Below are 21,099 nucleotides of genomic sequence, written 5' to 3' on the forward strand. Positions count from 1 at the left end.
GCTTTTTTGGTTTGTCCACAGATTTACTCCTTTAATTAATACTGAAAACTTTACTGAGTTGAAATTTTCTTTGCCTAAACTGGGCCACTGACTTTTCAGCAACTTTTCTTCCCTTTTTAGGACCAATGAAACGGGAGGATACTTGCATGCAAAAGAGAAATGACATAAGTTGGCAGGTTTTCTTAGTAAAGTGTTTTTTATTTTCCTGTGACATGAAGGTTGGAGGTAGTGACAATAGTTAATTATCAGGGAAAGCATCTTTTTCCTCCTTCTGTTTCAGGGTTTTGCTCTAAAGCTCGACAGGACAGCTTTATTTGTCCAGAAAATAATCATACCCTAGGAAAACTGGCTCATACTGTGAGCCCAAACTCACAAAGGATGGATTTTTATGAAAAAGCCAATTTAATAATTTATAGTGAAGAATATAACTGCCAAATGGACTGAAATGTGTGTTGGAGTGTCAATGTATTATCTTTTTAGTAGGGGGTCAAGTCAGAAAGTTAAATTAACAACAGATAAAAAACAGTTGGATAAACATATGAAGTAAGAATTAAGAGGGGATTTGCAAGATCAGGCATATTTCATTTGATAAACCTCAGCCAGGTTGGCTATCCTCTTTCCCTTTGGCAGTTCTCACAAGTCATGGTCTTTTGATAAAGCAATTCAAATTCTTAGTTTTTAGTGCTGAAATTGTGCCTTTTTCCAACTCTTGATAACTTTGAAATTTGTATAAGAGATCTATAAATAAAAAAAAAGAAATCTATAAATGTTAGGCATGGTTTCATCTAGTTCTTGAATGGTTCTGGTTTTATAAGAAGAGCTTGCTGCCGATCTAGATTGCCCCCGACAAAAATATTATCCTGTACTTTCTTCTCTAATTAGTTTAGTGCATAAATTAAAATGCTACTGTTTGACCTAACCCACTGTACTTTATTTTTCCCCTTTGCTATGGCTATTACCCAGAGGCTCTTTGCAGTTCTTGTCCCTGGCTTCTGAAAGTGGTTCCCTTACATGCCCACAGAAGATTGTATGCTTTGCAAGCCTTGTTTTTTTTACATAACTACTTTCAGACTTGGCCAACACTATAGTCTCCAGGTGTATATATTTTTCAATTTGCACACTTATAAAGCCCCATAAACATTATTCATAAAGACCAAAATCTTAGTACACTGTAGAGAGGCTCTGTAATCAGCAATATTTATTTATTTATTTATGCATTATTTGAACATTTGTTTTATATGTATATAACACATACCATAAGAAAATCTCCAAACTTTCTACCAGTAGACTGTAAATTAGTTTCAGGTTTTTCAGCATATTATATAAAAAAGACAAGTGACCCAATTATTAGTATCCATAAGAATCAAATCAAACCAATTGATTAGGAAATATATAGTTCGTTCTAATACTAAATCAGGTAGTACTCTTGTGTTTTCATGAATATATATGATGTTATATTATATGTTGGCAAATCGAACCCCAATAGTATAACACCCAGTGTTTTTTTTTTCATTCATTACCTCATTTATTCACTCAACAAACACAATAAAGGCTTTGTGCCAGATAGTTGGGAATACAGATATGAGTCAGACACTTGCCCTCAATTAGTTTGCAGTGTACACAGGGGATAAACCATGAACAAAAATTACTAAAATACACATTAAATTATGTCTTTTGCAATGAGAGGTTGAGAGAAAAACACTCCATATGGAGGGAAGAGTGTAGCAAAGGTAACTCTATTGTTGTTAGTTCTGACTTATATTTTTGAGATTTTTCTTACTCTATGACCTCAGGCTTGAAGGAGTTGCAACTTTCTTATTCTAAGGTAAACTTTCTTCATATTTTGCCTTAAGTTTTATCTTGCTGTGGAGATTCTAGTGAGACAGATAGACGTGTGAATTTTGGTGGAAAGAGATAGGGTGAGGAACAGTACAAACGACTGGTATGCAGTTTTTATTTGATTTTGCACAGTCTTTGGTTCCATACTCTGCATTTTTTTTGTACAATTGAAATAAAACTTGAGTACTGTCATCTGCTCAAGGGACTTACCTTTGGTTTGTGCAAATAAGGTTTCTGTGGTGAGAGACCAAATGAACTCAACTTCCTCTTTCAACAACAAATTTGTCAGTTATCAGCAGGATCTGTGCCACCCAGAGTTAAGCTTTTTTGCCATCAGCTCCCTGCAAAGAAACAAGACTGCTAATCGTGACAAGGCTCCAGGGTAAGTTACAGACTACTGTCTGGGAATTGGTGGTTCCATGTGGAAAGATTGGTGGGGACATGAAGATCCAAGATAGAGGCAGATGTGGGATCATTGTCCAAAGTGAAAATGGTCCCTGGTTTCTCATCTTAGACTTCTTACAGTTGAATCAATGGTGACTGCCCTTGAGCCTAACTAGAGTACCACAAATTCAGGTTAATGCCATCAGTCCCAAAACCATTACTCAAGGAGCACGAAGTATGTGATGCAGCTCCCTCTTTGCTGAGGGCTCTTTGTTTCTCCATCAACCAGAGAGGAGGACACAAAATATTAAGAAAGCTGTATTTGTGAGACTTATTGGGGAAAAAATGGCATATTCAGCCAGAAAAAAAGAACATTTGAATTTTTGCTCTCTATAATTTATCTAGTTTAATAATGAAGGGAAAGTTTACATATAAGCTTCTTGCTTTGGTAAGTTTACTTTTCACATATACAGAAACAATAAGCTCTTTCAGGATAGAAGGAATCAGATCATAGATTTTGGAGTTGAAAGAACTCTTAGAGATTCAAATCCCTCATAATACATATGGGGAAACCGCGAGCCAGTGAAGTAAGGACACTTGGTTTCGGACAAATGCAAAAGTAAAGACAAATGATTAAGAGTGTGTTCAGAGGTGTTTCTTGATCCTTTAAAAGTTGCTTTGTTGACTCAAGTTTAGCTTCAAAGAGGCACCTATCTTTCAAGTGATTATTGTTCTTATTACTCTGAATACTAGGAACCTCTCTGGTTCTGAACCAAGGAGACTTCTGTTGGGAAATCCTTAAATTTGGACTGTGTCATGCCTGCTGGTCACAAGATAATTCTGAATAAAATAATAAAGTAATAAGCTTTGTTGTGATTTTGGTGGGGAGTGGTCTCAGTCCCAAATATCCTGCTAGTGGGGACATTTTTATTTTCTGTTTACATGGTTGCAAGATGCCACTGTCTTTTCCATTAATTGAAAAGTTTAGTAATTGCGACACAGTAAAATTATTTACTGCTGAAATAGGTGGTATCCTGGTATACTGAGGTAGGCAGTGGCTTGCACTGTACCAAGAATCAGATAATGTATTCAGGGCAATTGTCTTTGCACACAAAGGTTGACACAGGTCCTTCTTTGATTAAAAGAAGTTCCTATTTGAGCTTATCTGGGAAAGTTGTTGAGATCATGTTGTACAGATTGTTCAAACTATGGCAATGGTGGAGCATAAGACTAAAAAATGAGTGAGAATACTTCTGTGTGATTTGAGGTGGATTTCGTGACCATTTGTATTTAAGGTAAGCCAAATGGCATCCTAATATACCAGTATATACCGTTCAGTCAGAGTTTGAGCAAAGAGGACAGAGCTGTCTGTTGTGAAACCACTCTAAAAGTTCTAGTAGTCTGGGCAATGACTGGTAGAGAGTCTGCTTTATTTGTAAAAACTTTTGGTAAAACCTACTTGCATCCAGGTCGGGATATTTTGCAGGGGAATTTTTATTGAGTATTGGTTTGCATGCATTACAGGCAGAGTGATGAAGTAGTTCAATAAACACAGAATCAAAAAGTTTTGGTCTTAGTTCAAGTTCTGCTAGTGAGTCATTGTGTGGCCTTAGGCAAACTGTTATATTTCTATAGGTATCAATATTCTCACCTGCAATAAGATGCGGGAGCTTAAAATAGATGGTCTTTACTTTCCTTTATGACAATGCAGTAATTTGACTCTAGGGTCCTAGGTACCTGAGAAGAGTTATATACCATTAAGTGGTAAATAATAGGGTCATAACATGAAAATCTAACTAGAGGGGACTTTCTAGAAATATAGTTTAGATCATAAATGGAACTCAGTAAACTTTTTTTAAAGGCCATTATATTTGTTTCAGAATAAATAATGTTATCATGAGAACTCAACTATTAGACCAGTTTTTTTACAAGTAATTTCCTTTTTTAATAAAAAACACAAGCAACAAACAAGGGAAATAGCTCTGAAATCCGATTTCCACAATGACAGTGTCACCCAATCACTATTTCTCAATATTTTAAGCCAAAGTTCCCTTTGAGAAACATAAACATGTCACTACAAGGTTATTGTGGACTTGCTTCCCTAGGCACCAAAACCTGGACTCCTAAGAAAACTTACCCATTGAATTGACATTTTCTAAGTACATGTGCTCAGCAGCTACATGGATCTGTATTTTCAACTATTTGCATTTTTAAAAATATTTTTTTAATTTATTTTTTTATTCATGAGAGAGAGAGAGGCAGAGACACAGGCAGAGGGAGAAGCGGGCTCCATACAGGGAGCCTGATGTGGGCTCAATCCCGGGCCTCCAGGATCATGCCCTGGGCCAAGGCAGGCGCTAAACCGCTGAGCCATCCAAGGATCCCATCTGTTTGTATTATAGAAACAATGATTTTGATTCCCAAATAAGTTTACTATAATAAGGAAATTCTTTTTTTTTTCAAATAACACATGCTTTTCAGCCTTTCACTTAAAGAATTATTATTTTAGTTTTGTTAGCCATCACTCACATTTACACATTTTGGGAGATTTTCTGAATTCAGGAAAGTACAGGATCCAACCAAAAACCCATGAAGATTGTTTTCTATACAAGTAAAGAGGAAGTGAACTAACATTTACTTAATGTCACTGTGTGCCAGACATGAAAATAGGTCATTTCTTATACATTTTCCATTTAATCTTCACAACAATCTATATTTCAGGGACTATGATGTTATTTTTTTAATGAGGAAACTGAAGGCCAGAGATATGAAGTAAGTTACTTCAGGCTAGTCAGCTGATAGTTAAGATATGACCTCAGTACTGCCCAAAGAATCTAATTCTTTCCACCTCCAAAATACTGCCCCAACTGAAAAAAAAAAAAAAGATATCTAATTAGGTCTCTTTCTTAAGTGATTAAAAACCTAATCAAGATGCATACATGGAAATTTAATTCCATTTAAGATTTTGTTTGTGAATAGCCTAATTGCTTTGATTCATTTTCATGATAAAAGTAACTTTCATCTCCTCTAATTTATAGAAAAAATATTTAGACTTACAAATATATCCAAATCTTAGTGTTTGTGATGTCAAGTAGGTGATTTAGGGTTGATTCCAATCAATTTAGGAAATAATGGAATTCCAAATTCCAGTTGTTCTTTTTCATCTGTGATTGTGAGTGATTGAATGAAGGACACCATGGTCATGTAGATCTGATGGGCTTAGGTAATACATGCAAGACTTTCATGGTTTAAAGAAGAAAAAAATCAAGTAAGACAAATCAAGATAGGTTCTCAAAAGGCTTGTCAAGGTTGTAGAGAATGGGAAGGCCTCCCTCATAAATCTTTCCCTATTTAATTTTCCCTTCTTCTCCAAAGATGACAACCCCACATACTGGCCCTATTATCAAACAAAATAATAGAAGCAAATTTGATAAACATGTTCACATAATGTCATTAATGACTTCATGATAAGAGGTGAAAAGAGAGGGAGGATTGAGAGAGTGAAGATTTGTGGAATTATACAGGAAAAGAGTAGTCACCTTGATACTAGAAGCCTAAGTATCACTCTCCTCACTCTGCCACTTGCTAGCTTTATATCGTTAGGTAAATAAAGTCACTCTTTGAGCCTCAATTTTCTGATCTGTGAGATGGGGATGATTTTCTCTGGCCTGATTATTCATATTATATACCTTTTCCAGTGATTAACATCAATTATGGGTATAATAATGGTTTGTAAAGTATAAATCAGTAGATGAGTTCAGATAGTGGTTGCTGCCTTAATGATGACAGTGGCAATGCTGGCAGTATTAGTTAGAGGAAAGGGATGAGAAGGGCCATGTCCATACAGTCATGACAAGTTAGGGCTGGAAGGGAGTTAAAAATAATCATCCAGTTCAATCTGTTTTGTTTTAATAATGAGGGAAATGAAAACCACAGAAAGGAAGAGGTTTAGCAGGGAAACACAAAGAATAATCTAATAGTTGCTAGAATCCAAAATGTCTTAGCTCAGAATTCAGTACTCTTTTCAATATATCCTACAGCTTTTAAGTCCTCTCCAGCCCACAGCAAATATTGTCACAGTCAGCTCACTATTGTTATTTAAAAAATTAACCCAGTACTCTATTTACAGTTCTATTATGGTTTGAGGTCATAGGCAAAACTACCTAAAAATCCTTGGGTTTGATGCAATCCTACTCTGAAACCTGATGGGCAGTCATTTGCCATATATGCATAGATATAAAAGTGCTAGAACTGGAACTGAATAATAGCTTCATCTTTGATGAACAGTCTTATCCATGGTAATGCCACTTTAAAATATCTTTTTGTTTGTGCAAAAAGTTGCTTTTATAAGATGAATTTTAGCTTTCTCTGCTCATAAACAGCCTTATTACAACTGAAATCATAATAGCTATGACTTTGAGAAAGAAACTTTATTCTGCTGAGTCTCCATTTTCTGATTTGTAAAAGGAGTATAATAATTTACTCAAAGCTCTTACAAGGAGTAAAGACATGAATAGCACTTGGACAGTGACTGACAGGATGCATGTGGAAACTCTTGGACTTAGCATTTCCCTGAAACTTAGAAGTCTGGTATAAATTCTGATGACATAATAATAAGTGAAAGGGATTATAAGGGAAAGGAGGGGAACTAAGCAGAAAAAAATGAGAGAGAGAGACAAACCATGAGACACTCCTATTTTGGGAAACAAAGGGTTGAGGAAGAGGAGATGGGCGGGGGCATGGGGTATCTGGGTGATGGGCACTAAGGAGGGCAGTTGATGGAATGAGCACTGGGTGTTATACTATATGTTGGCAAATTGAATTTAAATTAAAAAATTAATTTAAAAAGAAAACGAAAGATAAAAAATAATAATATAATTTCATGTTGGTTGTACCTTTGTGAAATCACAGCATTTAGGTTGTTTATTGAAAAGAAAAATTACCTTGGGCTAGATGTTATTGGTACCTCCTAAGTTTTTGGACTCAATGCCACTGAGTTATGTTTAAAGACCTGACATAACTTTATGTTCTGAGACAAAATTTAGTTATTTCCATAAAGTTAATGTTTAATGACCATATTCCTATTTAAGCTTTTGGGTTCCTATCGGATTTTATTTTATTTTATTTTATTAAGATTTTATTTATTTATTCGTGAGAGAGAGAGAGAGGCAGAGACACAGGAAGAGGAAGAAACAGGTTCCATGTAGGGAGCCTGACGCGGGACTCGATCCAGGGTCTCCAGGATCACACCCTGGGCCGAAGGCAGGTGCTAAACCGCTGAGCCACCCAGGGATGCCCTCCTATCGGATTTTAAATAAAAATCTGGAATGGCATGCTTTGGAAATATTACATGTCCAGATTTATTAGTCTCCAACCTTATTATCCTTGGCTTGACCATATATTCAGTATCAAAGGAGATTATGATTGTTGATGGTGAGAGTAATCCGTGGGAGAGATATTAGAAATAAAGCAGCCTAAAGCTCTACCAGTATGTGCTTATTTTCCATATTCTTGTTTTTACAAACCAATGTATATAAACTAAGCACTTACTGCATGCTTAACCCTCTGCTAAGCAAAGTGAAAAATATAAAAGTTTAATATACAGAGTCCTCCCTCAGAGAAACTGTATTGTTAGAGTGTGGGCTATAAATCTATATAAAATACTATAAGTGTACAAAGAAGAAGGAGATCAGAATAGAATTTCCCAGTGGAAGGAAAATATGAGATTTGAGAGAGAACCCTGAAAAAGAGCAAAATATTGGCCTCTGATATAGGATCCAGGAAGTAAGTTCCCTTTAGGGGTTGAATTCTGTCATCAGATCCCTCTTTCAAGAGAAGAGGCATCTCTCATCATAGTTCTGGCCTTTGATGTAAGCTGCATATACCCTGGACAGAGCACTACATGCTGGAGCGACCAAGAGGGATTTACTCCTGTCAGGGTGGTGTTGGAGGCACTGGAAATTCTCCTCTTATCTCTACGTAGGTGGTTCACATCTACAGAGCTAAGGACTGAAGTATATACTGAAGATGTAGCATTTTCACAGGTTATAATTTTGCCTGGACTTTATTGTCAGTATGGTTTGGTTAGCTGAGTTGATTATGCAACAATGAGGTTAAGTCCTTGGAATTAATCCCTACATGGACCAGTTAACATTAGTTGTTTTATTTTATTTTGTTTTATTTTTTAAAGAGTTTATTTATTTTGAGAGAGAGAGAGAGTAAGAGTGGGGGGAGTAGCAGGAGGAGAGGGAAAAGCAAGCTCCCTGCTGAGCAGTGACCCCCCCCCCAATATGGGGCTAGATCCCAGGACCCTGAGATCATGACCCAAGCTGAAGGCAGATGCTTAGCTGACTGAGCCACTCAGGCAACCCACAATAATTGTTTTAATAGTGCTGTATGTTTAACCTTGTTCTAGATTTAGAGGGAAAGAGCTAAAGAAATTTAGATTGCAACCTCTGACTTCACAACCCAGTGTGGAGAGATCTATAAATAATTGAACTATATGAGTTGTCATAAAGCAAAGTATTTTTTAAGTTAAAAATATTTACTGAATGACTATGTGCCAGTCATTCTGCTAGAGCCTAGAGATTTAAAAATGAGTGAGATGTGGTTTTTGTCTTCAAACTGCTCATAGTTTAGTTAGAAATACACACATAAATAGAAACATTTGATATAATTCAGTGAGTGTATTATTAAAGTAATTCCTATGGGGACCTGAACCTAACTTGCATTTTTTTACATCATTTTTATAGTAGACTAGGTAATAGATTTTAACAAGGCAAACCTCAAGGAAAATGGTCCAGTTAACGAGTGTTTCAATAATTCAGAGAGGAAAGAGAGAGTGTGATAGTGAGGGAGGGAGAGAAAATTTGGTTGATTGAATGAGAGAAGAGGAGTCTAGGATTATTCTAAGAATTCTGATAGATAGTGATGGGTAAGTAAAAGGTCAGGGCATATGATTACTTTTGTTTTGGAAATACTCATTTTGAGATGCCTGGAGACATTCATATGTGAAATTTCAGTTGGATGCTGGACAAATGGGTTTAATATCTTAGGAGAGACTAGGCCTGGACTTAGAGATATGAAAGTCATCAGAATATGGGTGGTAACTGACACCACTAAAGTGGGTGATGTTACTCAGCATGAAGATGATGAATAAAAAGAAGACACAGACCTAGGGAAAACAAAGATTTAAAAGATATGAAAAAACTAAAAGAAACCAAGAGAGAAACTTGGTACAAATGGACAAATAGTTAAGAGGATAATTAAGAAATTCTTGTTTGAAAGCCAAAGGAAGATAACTTTGCAAAAAGATGGAAGTGGTCAGACTGTATCTAGGGCAGCAAAGAAGCTTTGCATGATTTAGCAACGTGATGGTCACTTGTTACTTTTGGTGAAGCAGTCTCAGTGAGGTTGCGAGAGTATATACACTACCTTGAAGTGCATAAAGAATACATACAAAGTGAAGAAAATGAAATGATCAATGAACATAACTATTTTGAGAAGTTTATTTAAGAAGAGAAAGTAACAGATAGACAAAGATGCATAAACAAGAAAATAATTATTTTGGGTGTTGGTGAGACTTGATGACAAAGATCTCATGAGAAAGGAGAGCATCATGATCTAGAGTAAAAGGGAACAACTAATGAAAGAGGATCCTGAGAGAAATAAAATGAATTAAGAGCATGGGAATTCATCTTGAACAACAGGAAAGGCAGCTGTGTTGGGAAGTAAGATGTAGTTGTACATAAGAGTATATGTGTTGGGGGGAGACAGTAGATGAAATTGAGTTGCTTCTCACCCAATAACCTCAATTTTCTCTATGATTTAAGAAGTTAAGACTTTTTGTTGAAGAGTTGGTGGGAATGCAAACTAGTACAGCCATTCTGGAAAATAGTATGGAGGTTTCTCAAAAAGGTATGACTAGAACTACCCTATGACCCAGCAATTTCACTACTAGGTATTTGCCCAAAGAATACAAAAATACTAATTCAAGGTGATACATGCACCCAGATGTTTATAGCCACATTAACTACCACAGCCAAATTATGGAAATTATGCAAAAATCCACTGACTCACTAATGGATGAAGTAGATGCAGTATATGTATATATACAATGGAATATTACTCAGACATAAAAAGAATGAAATCTTGCCATTTGTAATGACATGGACGGAGCTACAGAGTATAATGCTAAGCAAAATAAGTCAATCAGAGAGAGACAAATACAATATGATTTCACTCACATGTATTATTTAAGAAAGCAAACAAATGAACAAAAGGAACAAAAGAGACAAACCAAGAAACAGACTCTTAAGTGGTATAGAGAACAAACTGATGGTTATAGAATGGAGGTAGGTGGGGAGATGGGTAAAAAAATTTGATGGAGATTAAGGAGTGGACTTTGTGTGATGAGCCATAGGTATTGTGTGTAAGTGTTGAGTCACTATATCGTACACGTGAAACTAATATATTTTATGTTAACCAACAAGCATTTAAATAAAAGCCTTAAAAAACAATCTGTGCTGGGAAAGGTAGGGGATGGGAGAGTAGGAGAGAAGAAGCTTTAGTAGGGTTATAAAGATACTGAATGGCCACCATGGAAATGGAAGAATGTACTAATTAAGGATATGCAAAGAGGGGATCCCTGGGTGGCGCAGCGGTTTGGCGCCTGCCTTTGGCCCAGGGTGCGATCCTGGAGACCCGGGATCGAATCCCACATCGGGCTCCCGGTGCATGGAGCCCGCTTCTCCCTCTGCCTGTGTCTCTGCCTCTCTCTCTCTCTCTGTGACTATCATAAATAAATAAAAAAAAAATTTAAAGGATATGCAAAGAGAGGCTTGAGAAAAAAAATCTTAGGCTTGAGATCATAAATTTCTGTTTTGGCATTCCAAATGAATCCTAGTATTTTTAATAGGATCATTCAGCAGTTTGGATAGTAAAAAAAATGCACTGTGGACCTGACCTGGGATTAAGGTGTTGCCAGTCTGGTAACAGCAAAAGAATGGCGAACAACGAAGTTAAGGTTTCTTGTGAGAGAGTAGTTGGTTTGACATTTAATGTAGGCTGAGTAAGGGAGGACGTAGGATAAAGGAGGGTGCTGGGTTGAACCATCAGAAATGGAGGGATTTAAATATTTAAAGTCTCCAGGAGTGCATGATGCAAGCTAATATAGTACAACTTGAAGTGAAACTTAATAATTATGATATTAGAGAGTCAAGAATTCATGAGTCTTGGCAGAGAGTACAAATTTGAAAAGTCCTATAATAAGGATAATCTGAAAAGGCTTTGGAAAAGTGCAAAATTGTGATATATTTTTTTAATATTTCACACATTCTATAACAGAATGTATCTGACACCTCAGTCAAATGATGTCCCAAACTGGCTAATTCCATACATAATTTTTACTTGAAATTCTAATATTCCTGCCATAGCAAGTTCAGAGTTGTTTTTATCTCAATTGTTGCACTAGTAGAGTTACCCAATATACTGTTTGCCTTGAACTTTCACAGGTTTAGCTCTGAAAATCCTACATCTCAAGAAACTGTTAGTTTTAGGCAAACAAAACTGTTGATCACACTACAAACTCCCAGCTGATATGGACTTCCTATCTTTCATGTCCCATCTTTCCAATCGATCTTCTACACTTCTGTCAAAGTGATTGTTTTAAAACCATCAGTATGGGGGTACCTGGGTGGCTCAGTCAGTTAAGCATCTGCTTTCAGCTCAGGTCATAATCCCAGGGTCCTGGGATTGAGCCCCATGTCTGATCTCCTCCCTCAGTTGGGAGCCTGCTTCTTCCTCTCCCTCTGTTACTCCCCTTGCATGTGCTCATGCTCTCTCTCTCTCTCTTTCTCTCTCTGTCAAATAAATAAATAAAATATTTTTAAAAACCCACCAGTATGATAATATGACATATCTTCCCAGAATCATTCAATGATTCCCCCTAAAACCTTCCATGATCGTGTTGCCTCTACCATTTTGTTTTTTTTTCCTTCGACTATCTTCTCCCATTCTTATTTCTCATTCCACCTTCCCCACCATCTTACTCTGTTTTCCAGCTAGACTAGAACACCTTTTATTGCTATCTATAGGTCATTTATTAACTTCAGGATGTTTGAATGCTATTTATTCATTGCTGTCATTTTTCTCCCACCCTTTATTCTCCTGTACCCTACCCACCCGAACTGCATGTTGAAAATGCATTTATCTTTAAGTTGAACTTCCAATCCTCCTCTTCTGTGCAGGATTCATTTCTACTCCCATAGAGACTTCTTTATTATCTTTCTCATGATATGTTTCAAAAATCTATTATGGTTAGTTATTCTTATATCTATCTCTCTTAAATGACTATAAACATTTTGAGGACAACAATCATGCATTATTCTACTCTGGTATTTCCCACCTCACTCCACCATTCTTAGCAATCAGCATACTGGATACAGTAGTAGCAGAATTTTAATTTGCTTTATGAAATCCTAATCTGCTGAATCCCAGATGAATGCTATTGGTAATACATAATGCAGGCTTTCTTGAAGAGATAAAACTTGATCAAAACTTTAAAGGGCTATTAGGAGTTAAATACAATAGTGTATATCTCAGGCATAGTAAGTTAAGTTCATCTCTGCCTCAAACACCATCTCTATTTTTCCTTCTAACCCTGTCCCTATGGGGACCAATAAGAAAATGCAGATGGCTCGGCACAAGTGCCATCTCTTCTGGCTCAGAATTCAATGGAAACAGCCTGACACTGTAAAAGGAGCATTAAGAGGCTTACAAGTCTGACTTTTGGTCTCAGTTCCATCATATTCTTACTAGATAACCTTGAACAAGGTATTTAATTGTTCATGAATGCATCTCTTTGTCAGTTAAATGCTATGATAGGGATATTACTGTTATTGTCTCACTTACCTCACAGGGATGATGCTATGGTAGTATGAGGATTTCTTATCACCTATGCTATTGACCACAGTTCTTGTCATGCACTGATTATGATTCTGGAGATTTAAAAATATTTCCCCCACCAGGATAGAAGCTTCTCAGGGACAGAGATTATGGCAGATGGTTCTGTATTTTCCACAGGACATAGCACAGAACTTATAGGATTGTGTGTATTAAATATATGTTGATTAAGGCAGCCAGAATCATCAAAAAGCCATGGAAAAAAGCCTAAATAGATTTATTTTTCCTTTATGCTTACTTTTAATATGTGGACCACTTTGGGGACTACAGATGCAGCCTTCTCACTCTCCTTTCAGTTCCTATGCTTAGGTGGGTAAGAAGTAATTTGCTGGTGAGATGAGGCAGTTTTACCCTTTACAGAATGGCAGCCAAGAAAAATAAAGTGTTGAGATGCCTTTAGAAGTAGACCACAAGGGGGATCCCGGGGTGGCTCAGTGGTTTAGCGCCTGCCTTCGGCCCGGGGCATGATCCTGGAGACCTGGGATCGAGTCCCACGTCAGGCTCCCAGGATGGAGCCTTCTTCTCCCTCTGCCTGTGTCTGTGACTGACTCTCTCTCTCTCTCTCTCTTAAGAATAAATAAATAACAATCTTAAAAAAAAACTCTTAAAAAAAAAAAAACGAACAAGTAGACCACAAGGAAAAGCTTCTTTCTGAGGTCCAGACAATAGTCTTAATGATACTCTGAGACCTTGGGTGGTGCTGACTTCTACCCATAAGATATGTCTGACCACTTGTGATTTCCAAGTTAATTATTTTGCATTTCTCTCAAGCTTCTACAGGTAGGAATTTTCTAAGTTCAAAAGGGTAGGTACAAGTAATACTGATGATAATAGCCCAAATCAGAAGACAACACCATAGGGAAATAGCAAGCAACAGAAATGCATTAGTTGACATAATCAAGTTTATGTATTTGCTTCATACTTCCAATAGGGGCTTTAAACTACTGTCTGCAGTTCAATCTAATTATGCCACTTCTCTGTGAGTGCTTCATAAGTAGCAGGCTGTCCTGGTTGTATGGTGATTTATGTAAGAAATGTTGTTATGGCACTAATGAAGCTAATGGCACAGTGGGTGAAAAAGCCAACAGACAAGTAAACAAACATTTAAATTATAAATGTTGATGCTATGAGAGTATATACTGATATGTAGGTGTACCTGGATAGTTTTGGCAATGAATGTCTCTCTGATGTGCAAACTGAGATTAAAAGGGACCAGACATGTGAAGACCTGAAAGGAGGTAATTCCAGACAGTGAAAATATATGCCGAGGCCTTTGTCAGGAAAAAAGCTTGGCTTGTTCTAGAAACTGAAAACATCTCAGTGTAGTTGAAACATAGAGAATGAAGAAGAGAATGGAATGAGGTGATGTTGAAGGGCACAGGAGACATATTAGTGATCGCTTTTAAGCAGTGGTGGAAAATTTGGCCTTCAAACAATAGAGAGCCACCAAAGGATTTTAGGGAGGAGAATGGCATATTTAAAAGAAAGATTATTAGGACCACAATATAGAAAGTGCTAGAAGGGGTAAGTGCCACATCAAAGGTAAGAGAGTATGGAACCAAGCATAGGTTCGAATTCTAATATTAATCCTCTACACAATGCAAGTTTTGTGACTCTGTTGCAACTTATTTAAACTCTTTTGGTCTCAGTTTCCTCATCAGTGGTATGAAAATAATCATATGGCTGCTATGAGGATTAATGAGATAATATACGAAGAATGTTTAGCTTGTAAATAAGTAGTAGTCCTCAATAAATGGTAGCAAAAAATGTTAGTGTTAGACACAGTATGGAGAATACACTGCAGAGGATGAGACTAGTGTGCAGAGAGTATGGTAAATCAATCTGTTTTAATAGGAAAAGGGATCTGTTTCAAAAGTCAAGAGGAAAGTTGACAGTGCCCTAGATTCAGATGGCAATAGTGGAAGTACAGATGGATTGGGGAGATTCTTAGGAAGGAGAATCACCTGGTTAAAGATTGGATATGGAATAAATGTAGTGATAAGGTTAGATGAATCCCTAGTTTCCTGCTTGAGTGTCAGGGAGAGAGTCATGGCACTTAATGAGAAGGGGAGTTCAGACTCTGGGGTGAATCATCAATCTTCCACATTTTTCTGAGACAGGAACCAAAGGTATATGTAGGTTGAAGATGAGAAAAATTGGCAACATAGGTGGCACAAGCCAACTAGAAATAGTCAACAACCCAACTACAGGCAAAGAGAAACAGAGACAGGGGCAGAAGCAGAGACAGAGAAGGAATGTACTCCGACTTTAGCTCTTCGATTCAGCATTTTTCTGTTAGTGGCTTCTTAAGTTGTTCTCCTTTCTTAAAATTCAGAAATGTCACAGATTGTCCACAGCAAGCTAAATATTTCCTGAGATAACTTATATTTCTCCCCTACTGAAAACAAATTCCCCCATCTTCACCCTACCATGGGGATTTTACATTTAATTGTTACCAGATTTGGGGCAAACTCATCCTATTTTCCCTTCAGTGTAGAGAAGAGATTTTGGAAAGCAGACCATGCAAATCTCTAAGCTCACAATAAACCGAATTGGAGAGGCATAAAAACTGACAGGAAAAAAAGTATGAACTTGATCTCTAGCTTGCTGTTCTGGTTTAATAGGTTTCTGTTATTTAACACAGAGGTGTGAATGGAACATCCCTCTTTAGTAAGTGAAACTTTCTGCACCAGTGAAGCAGGAAACAAATGCCCATGTCTATAAAGTACAAAAGTGGAACTGTGATTTGGGTGGGTGTGAGATGTTCTCAGTTCTTGGAATTGTAGTGCACTTGACACATCTTCCCTTGCTTTCTCACAGTTTTTGCATGGATAATATACAATGCAGGAACATCGCCAATAATGAAGTCCAAGTGGGTTTTAAGGAGGTATAGATGGCATGTGTGGGGACAGGTGTTTAGTTATATCATAACAGCCTAAATAGATTAATCCTAGTGTTATATAACATTATAAAGTCCTAATATGGGATAGAAAGTTTCTTCTATAATGTGACCTCCGGATATGATAAGCTCCATTTTGTCAAGTAGTTCCTCCTAAGCAGAGAGAAGCAAGTGGTGTAGTGGAAATAGCATACACTTTGGAAAAAATAAAGCATAAGAGTATCTCCCATTTTTTATTTTCTAGGTTTGTTACCCCAGAAAACATACTACATCTCTCTGAACCTCAGTAACCTTATCTGCACTATAAGAGTAATACTAGTACCAACCTCTGGTGATGGCTGTAAGAATGAAATTGGATAATGCATGTGAAAAATTTCATTGCAGATTCTAAGGTGTATTGCTGATCACACTATGATAATTTCTCTTTTCACCTGTGAATAAATCTCCACCTTCAGTTCAAAGTCATACATACATAAGCAAGATGACTGCATGATTTTTTTAAGGACATATCACAAGCCAAATACCAAGGATGAAATATTAGAGGAGGGGAAGTGAAAATACTCTTTAGAATAATGGGAGGTCAGAATGCTGACTCTTTTCTATATGTGAATTAATCATATGGGGTTCTGCTTTTAATTCACACTACTATTATTTATTTTATTATTTTATTTTTTAATTTTTTAATGGAGTTAGATTTGTCAACATATAGTATAACACACAGTGCTCATCCCGTCAAGTGCCCTCCTCAGTGCCTATCACTCAAACACCCTGTCCCTCAGCCCACCTCCCCATCCACTACCCCTTGGTCATTTCCCAGAGTTAGGAGTCTCTCATGATCTGTCACCCTCTCTGACATTTCCCACTCATTTTCTCTCCTTTCCCTTTTAATCCCTTTCACTATTTTTTATATTCCCCAAATGAATGAGACCATATAATGTTTGGCCTTCTCCGATTGACTTACTTCACTCAGCATAATACCCTCCAGTTCTATCCATGTTGAAGCAAATGGTGGGTTTTCATCATTTCTGATGGCTGAGTAATATTCCATTGTATATATGGACCACATCTTCTTTACCCATCCTTCTTTTGATGGACCTCGAGGCTCCTTTCACAGTTTGGCTTTTGTGGACATTGCTGCTATTATAAACATTAGGGTGCAAGTGTCCTGGCGTTTCACTGCATCTGTATCTTTGGGGTAAATCCTCAGCAGTGCAATTGCTGGGTCGTAGGGCAGTTCTATTTTTAACTCTTTGAGGAACCTCCACACAGTGTTCCAGAGTGGCTGTACCATTTCACATTCTCACCAACAGTGCAAGACGGTTCCCCTTTCTCCACATCCTCTCCAACATTTGTTGTTTGCTGTCTTGTTAATTTTCCCCATTCTCACTGGTGTGAGGTGGTATCTCAGTGTGGTTTTGATTTGTATTTCCCTGATGGCCAGTGATGTAGAGCATTTTCTCATGTGCTTGTTGGCCATGTCTATGTCTTCCTCTGTGAGATCTCTGTTCATGTCTTTTGCCCTTTTCATGATTGGATTGTTTGTTTGTTTGTTTTTGCTGTTGAGTTTATTAAGTTCTTTATATATCTTGGATACTAGCCATTTATCTGGTAGGTCATTTCGAAATCTCTTCTCCCATTCTGTAGGTTGTATTTTAGTTTTGTTGACTGTTTCTTTTGCTGTGCAGAAGCTTTTTATCTTGATGAAGTCCCAGTAGTTCTTTTTTGTTTTTGTTTCCCTTGCCCTCATAGATGTATCTTGCAAGAAGTTGCTGTGGCCAAGTTCAAAAAGGGTGTTGCCTGTATTCTCCTTTAGGATTTTGCTGGATTCTTGTCTCACATTTAGATCTTTCATCAATTTTGAGTTTATCTTTGTGTATGGAAATTCACACTACTATTACCTGGAATAGAACTGAAAATGGTATATGAAATCATTCTGCTACATATGAGGAGAATCTAAAAGAAAATCCCTTCTTTGTTTTATAAACTTATTTAAAACAATACAAAACAGAAACAGTTAAAGCAGCTAAAATGTTATTTCACTTAAGAACAACCTAGCAGGACACATTCTTGCAATATGAACAGAAGCTATGCTTGTAAAATTTGTTTTGGGAAGGAAAACAAATGAAAAGAAGGGTGTGTATGAGGATTAGGCACCTTGTACTCCCCTTTGAAGTCCCACATCTTCTGTTTAGTAGTTTTGTGGCCTTAATAAGCCTCTCTTTTGGCCTTTCTTCTTCTACATGCGCTATGTGAAGGCTGAATTAAATGATTTTTTAAAGGTTCTTTCCAGTGTAAAATTCTACAGGAGTGTTAAAGTAAAATAATGAAGTTGTTGCTTTCTTATTTGCATGCAATATGTGTAAATACTTGACCAGAACTTGAGAAGTCCTAAAGATTACTTTATATTCACCATGTTCTCTATATATTACATAATGAAAAACACACTAAAGCATAAAATAAGATTAATGACATTCATAATATTTTTCTTCATATGATGATTGTTTTAATGAAAAAGTATTAAGCATTAAATTGTTTCCAAAAAAATATTTTGTGACCTATTTTACTGGTGCTCTAATCAATGTTTACTGTGACTTGGATAATCTGCCATGTCTGTGGTGTCACACCAGTACTGAATTCTTAGGGAAAAATTAATCTCTTCCCTTGAAGTTCACTAAGGGAAATTCCTAGTTCAGCTTCTATATTCTCATATTAATAGATTTTTTCATGTAAATTGGAATAAGACCTAAGCTGAGAGAGAAAGACAAAGTGCACTTATGCTACTGTAATAGAATCATAAGAAGGTAGTGTTCCCAAGTCCTGAAACTCAGCCAGTATATTGGGAATGCTGGCTAAAAACTCAGGGCCATTTTCCAAGTGCTATAGTACTCAAGGTAGGAAGTCAGAGCCCAAAGGATAAGAAAGGGGTTGTAAAAGGTGAGGCTGGATTTCTATTATTGCAATTGTAAATGAGCAGGGCTTGGGACAAGGAAAATTTGGAGGCAAAAGGAACAGACTGAAATGCCATACCCTTTTTGTTGTGGTAAGAACAATAAGCTAAATATTTCATGACATCCTTGCCTATAAGACATGAGTTTAACAATTTGAGAGGGCAGTTTCGGAACAATTCCATGGTTGCCTGATTCATTAGGTGACCTTGGATCAGTAGTATATCTTCCTTTAGCATCTGCTGCTTCATCTGGAAATAGGTCTTTTCTAATTTTAATATTGTTACTTTCAATATAAAAAGGAAACTGGGTTTTGGCTATAGAACTGGCTAGTAATTATCCTCTTTTTTTCTTTGATTAAACAGGGATTATAAATCCACAGCCTACCTTGATGAGTATACTGAAATATTCAAGATGTATAGCAACAGTACCAGCAATGTTGAGACTGACTGCAGTGCTACTAATGTGACATTTCAGAACTCCCTCTATGCAACCACCTACATCCTCATATTCATCCCTGGTCTTCTGGCCAACAGTGCAGCCTTGTGGGTTCTGTGCCGCTTCATCAGCAAGAAAAATAAAGCCATCATTTTCATGATCAACCTCTCTGTGGCTGACCTTGCTCATGTGCTGTCCTTACCCCTCCGGATTTACTATTACATCAGCCACCACTGGCCCTTCCCAAAGGCCCTTTGCTTGCTGTGCTTCTACCTGAAGTATCTCAACATGTATGCCAGCATTTGTTTCCTGACATGCATCAGCCTTCAGAGATGTTTCTTCCTCCTCAAGCCCTTTAGGGCCAGAAACTGGAAGCGTAGGTATGATGTGGGCATCAGTGCTGCCATCTGGATCATCGTGGGAACTGCCTGCTTGCCATTTCCCCTTGTGAGAAGCACATACCTGGGCAACAAGACTGAGTCCTGTTTTGCTGATCTTGGTTATAAGAAAATGAATGTAGTGGCTTTGGTTGGAATGATTACAGTTGCTGAGCTGGCAGGATTTGTGGTCCCAGTAGTAATCATCGCATGGTGTACTTGGAAAACTACTATATCCTTGAGACAGCCACCAATGGCTTTCCAAGGAATCAGTGAGAGGCGGAAAGCACTGCGGATGGTTTTTATGTGTGCTGCAGTCTTTTTCATCTGCTTTACTCCATATCATATTAACTTTATTTTTTACACTATGGTGAAGGAAACCATCATTAGTAGTTGTCCCATCGTCCAAAGCACACTGTATTTCCACCCTTTTTGTCTATGCCTTGCAAGTATCTGCTGTCTTTTGGATCCAATTCTTTATTATTTCATGGCCTCAGAGTTTCGTGACCAAATATCTCGCCATGGAAGCTCTGTGACCCGTTCCCGCCTTATGAGCAGGGAAAGTGGTTCATCAATGATTAGCTAAAAATAAAGTAACTTTTCAATTATGACTTAAACTATGTTTCCTAGCTTTTCCCAAAAGATATAGTGACCAGCCAGACAATTTGTTTAATGGAAATTTGGGAACAATGGAAATCTTCTTGTGTGATAGTTGTGGTCAAAGGGATGTAACGGGAGAGGCAGTGTGTAAGAAATGTGGGAGAAGTAGGGAAGATAGAATTTGCCTGTTTCCTCTTTGAAATTCAAGATACTTTCTTAAGAGACCTAGCTCAAGTTTTTACAGATATTTTCATCCATATGAAAAATGGATATTTTATCTTAAACATTTATTCAGTAAATATGTTGTTACTAAGATAGAATAAATACATAAATCTTGGGCAGCCCTGGTGGCCCAGCGGCTTAGCGCCGCCTTCAGCCCGGGTTGTGATCCTGGAGACCTGGGATCGAGTCCCACATCAGGCTCCCTGCATGGAGCCTGTTTCTCCCTTTGCCTGTGTCTCTGCCTCTCTCTCTCTCTCTCTCTCTCGCTCTCTGTGTCTCTCAAGAAAAAATAAATAAAGTTTTTAAAACAATAGTGAATCTTTTTCTAAACTGTAAAAGTAAATATTTTTTATATGAAGACTTTTATTTGTGAATGACAGTTACATTCTTTAGCCTTTCTAAGAGATAAAAGGGGAATGGCAATTGAAGTAAT

General features: G+C 37.2%; 1 protein-coding gene across 1 annotated transcript; it reads left to right on the top strand.

The window, feature by feature from the left end:
• The first annotated feature begins 2,101 nt into the window (after positions 1-2,101).
• Positions 2,102-20,786, top strand: P2RY10 (P2Y receptor family member 10). Its single transcript, XM_041741619.1, has 2 exons — positions 2,102-2,221; positions 19,395-20,786. Exon 2 carries the CDS (start codon positions 19,444-19,446, stop codon positions 20,428-20,430), a length of 987 nt encoding a protein of 328 aa, XP_041597553.1. The 5' UTR covers positions 2,102-2,221; positions 19,395-19,443; the 3' UTR covers positions 20,431-20,786.
• Positions 20,787-21,099: the final 313 nt, after the last annotated feature.

The sequence above is a fragment of the Vulpes lagopus genome, chromosome X (assembly GCF_018345385.1).
Source record: "Vulpes lagopus strain Blue_001 chromosome X, ASM1834538v1, whole genome shotgun sequence".
Taxonomy (NCBI): domain Eukaryota; kingdom Metazoa; phylum Chordata; class Mammalia; order Carnivora; family Canidae; genus Vulpes; species Vulpes lagopus.

What these genes read in the sequence shown, in the direction of transcription:
- P2RY10 (XM_041741619.1), top strand. Translation starts at nt 19,444, where the DNA reads ATGTATAGCAACAGTACCAGCAATGTTGAGACTGACTGCAGTGCTACT.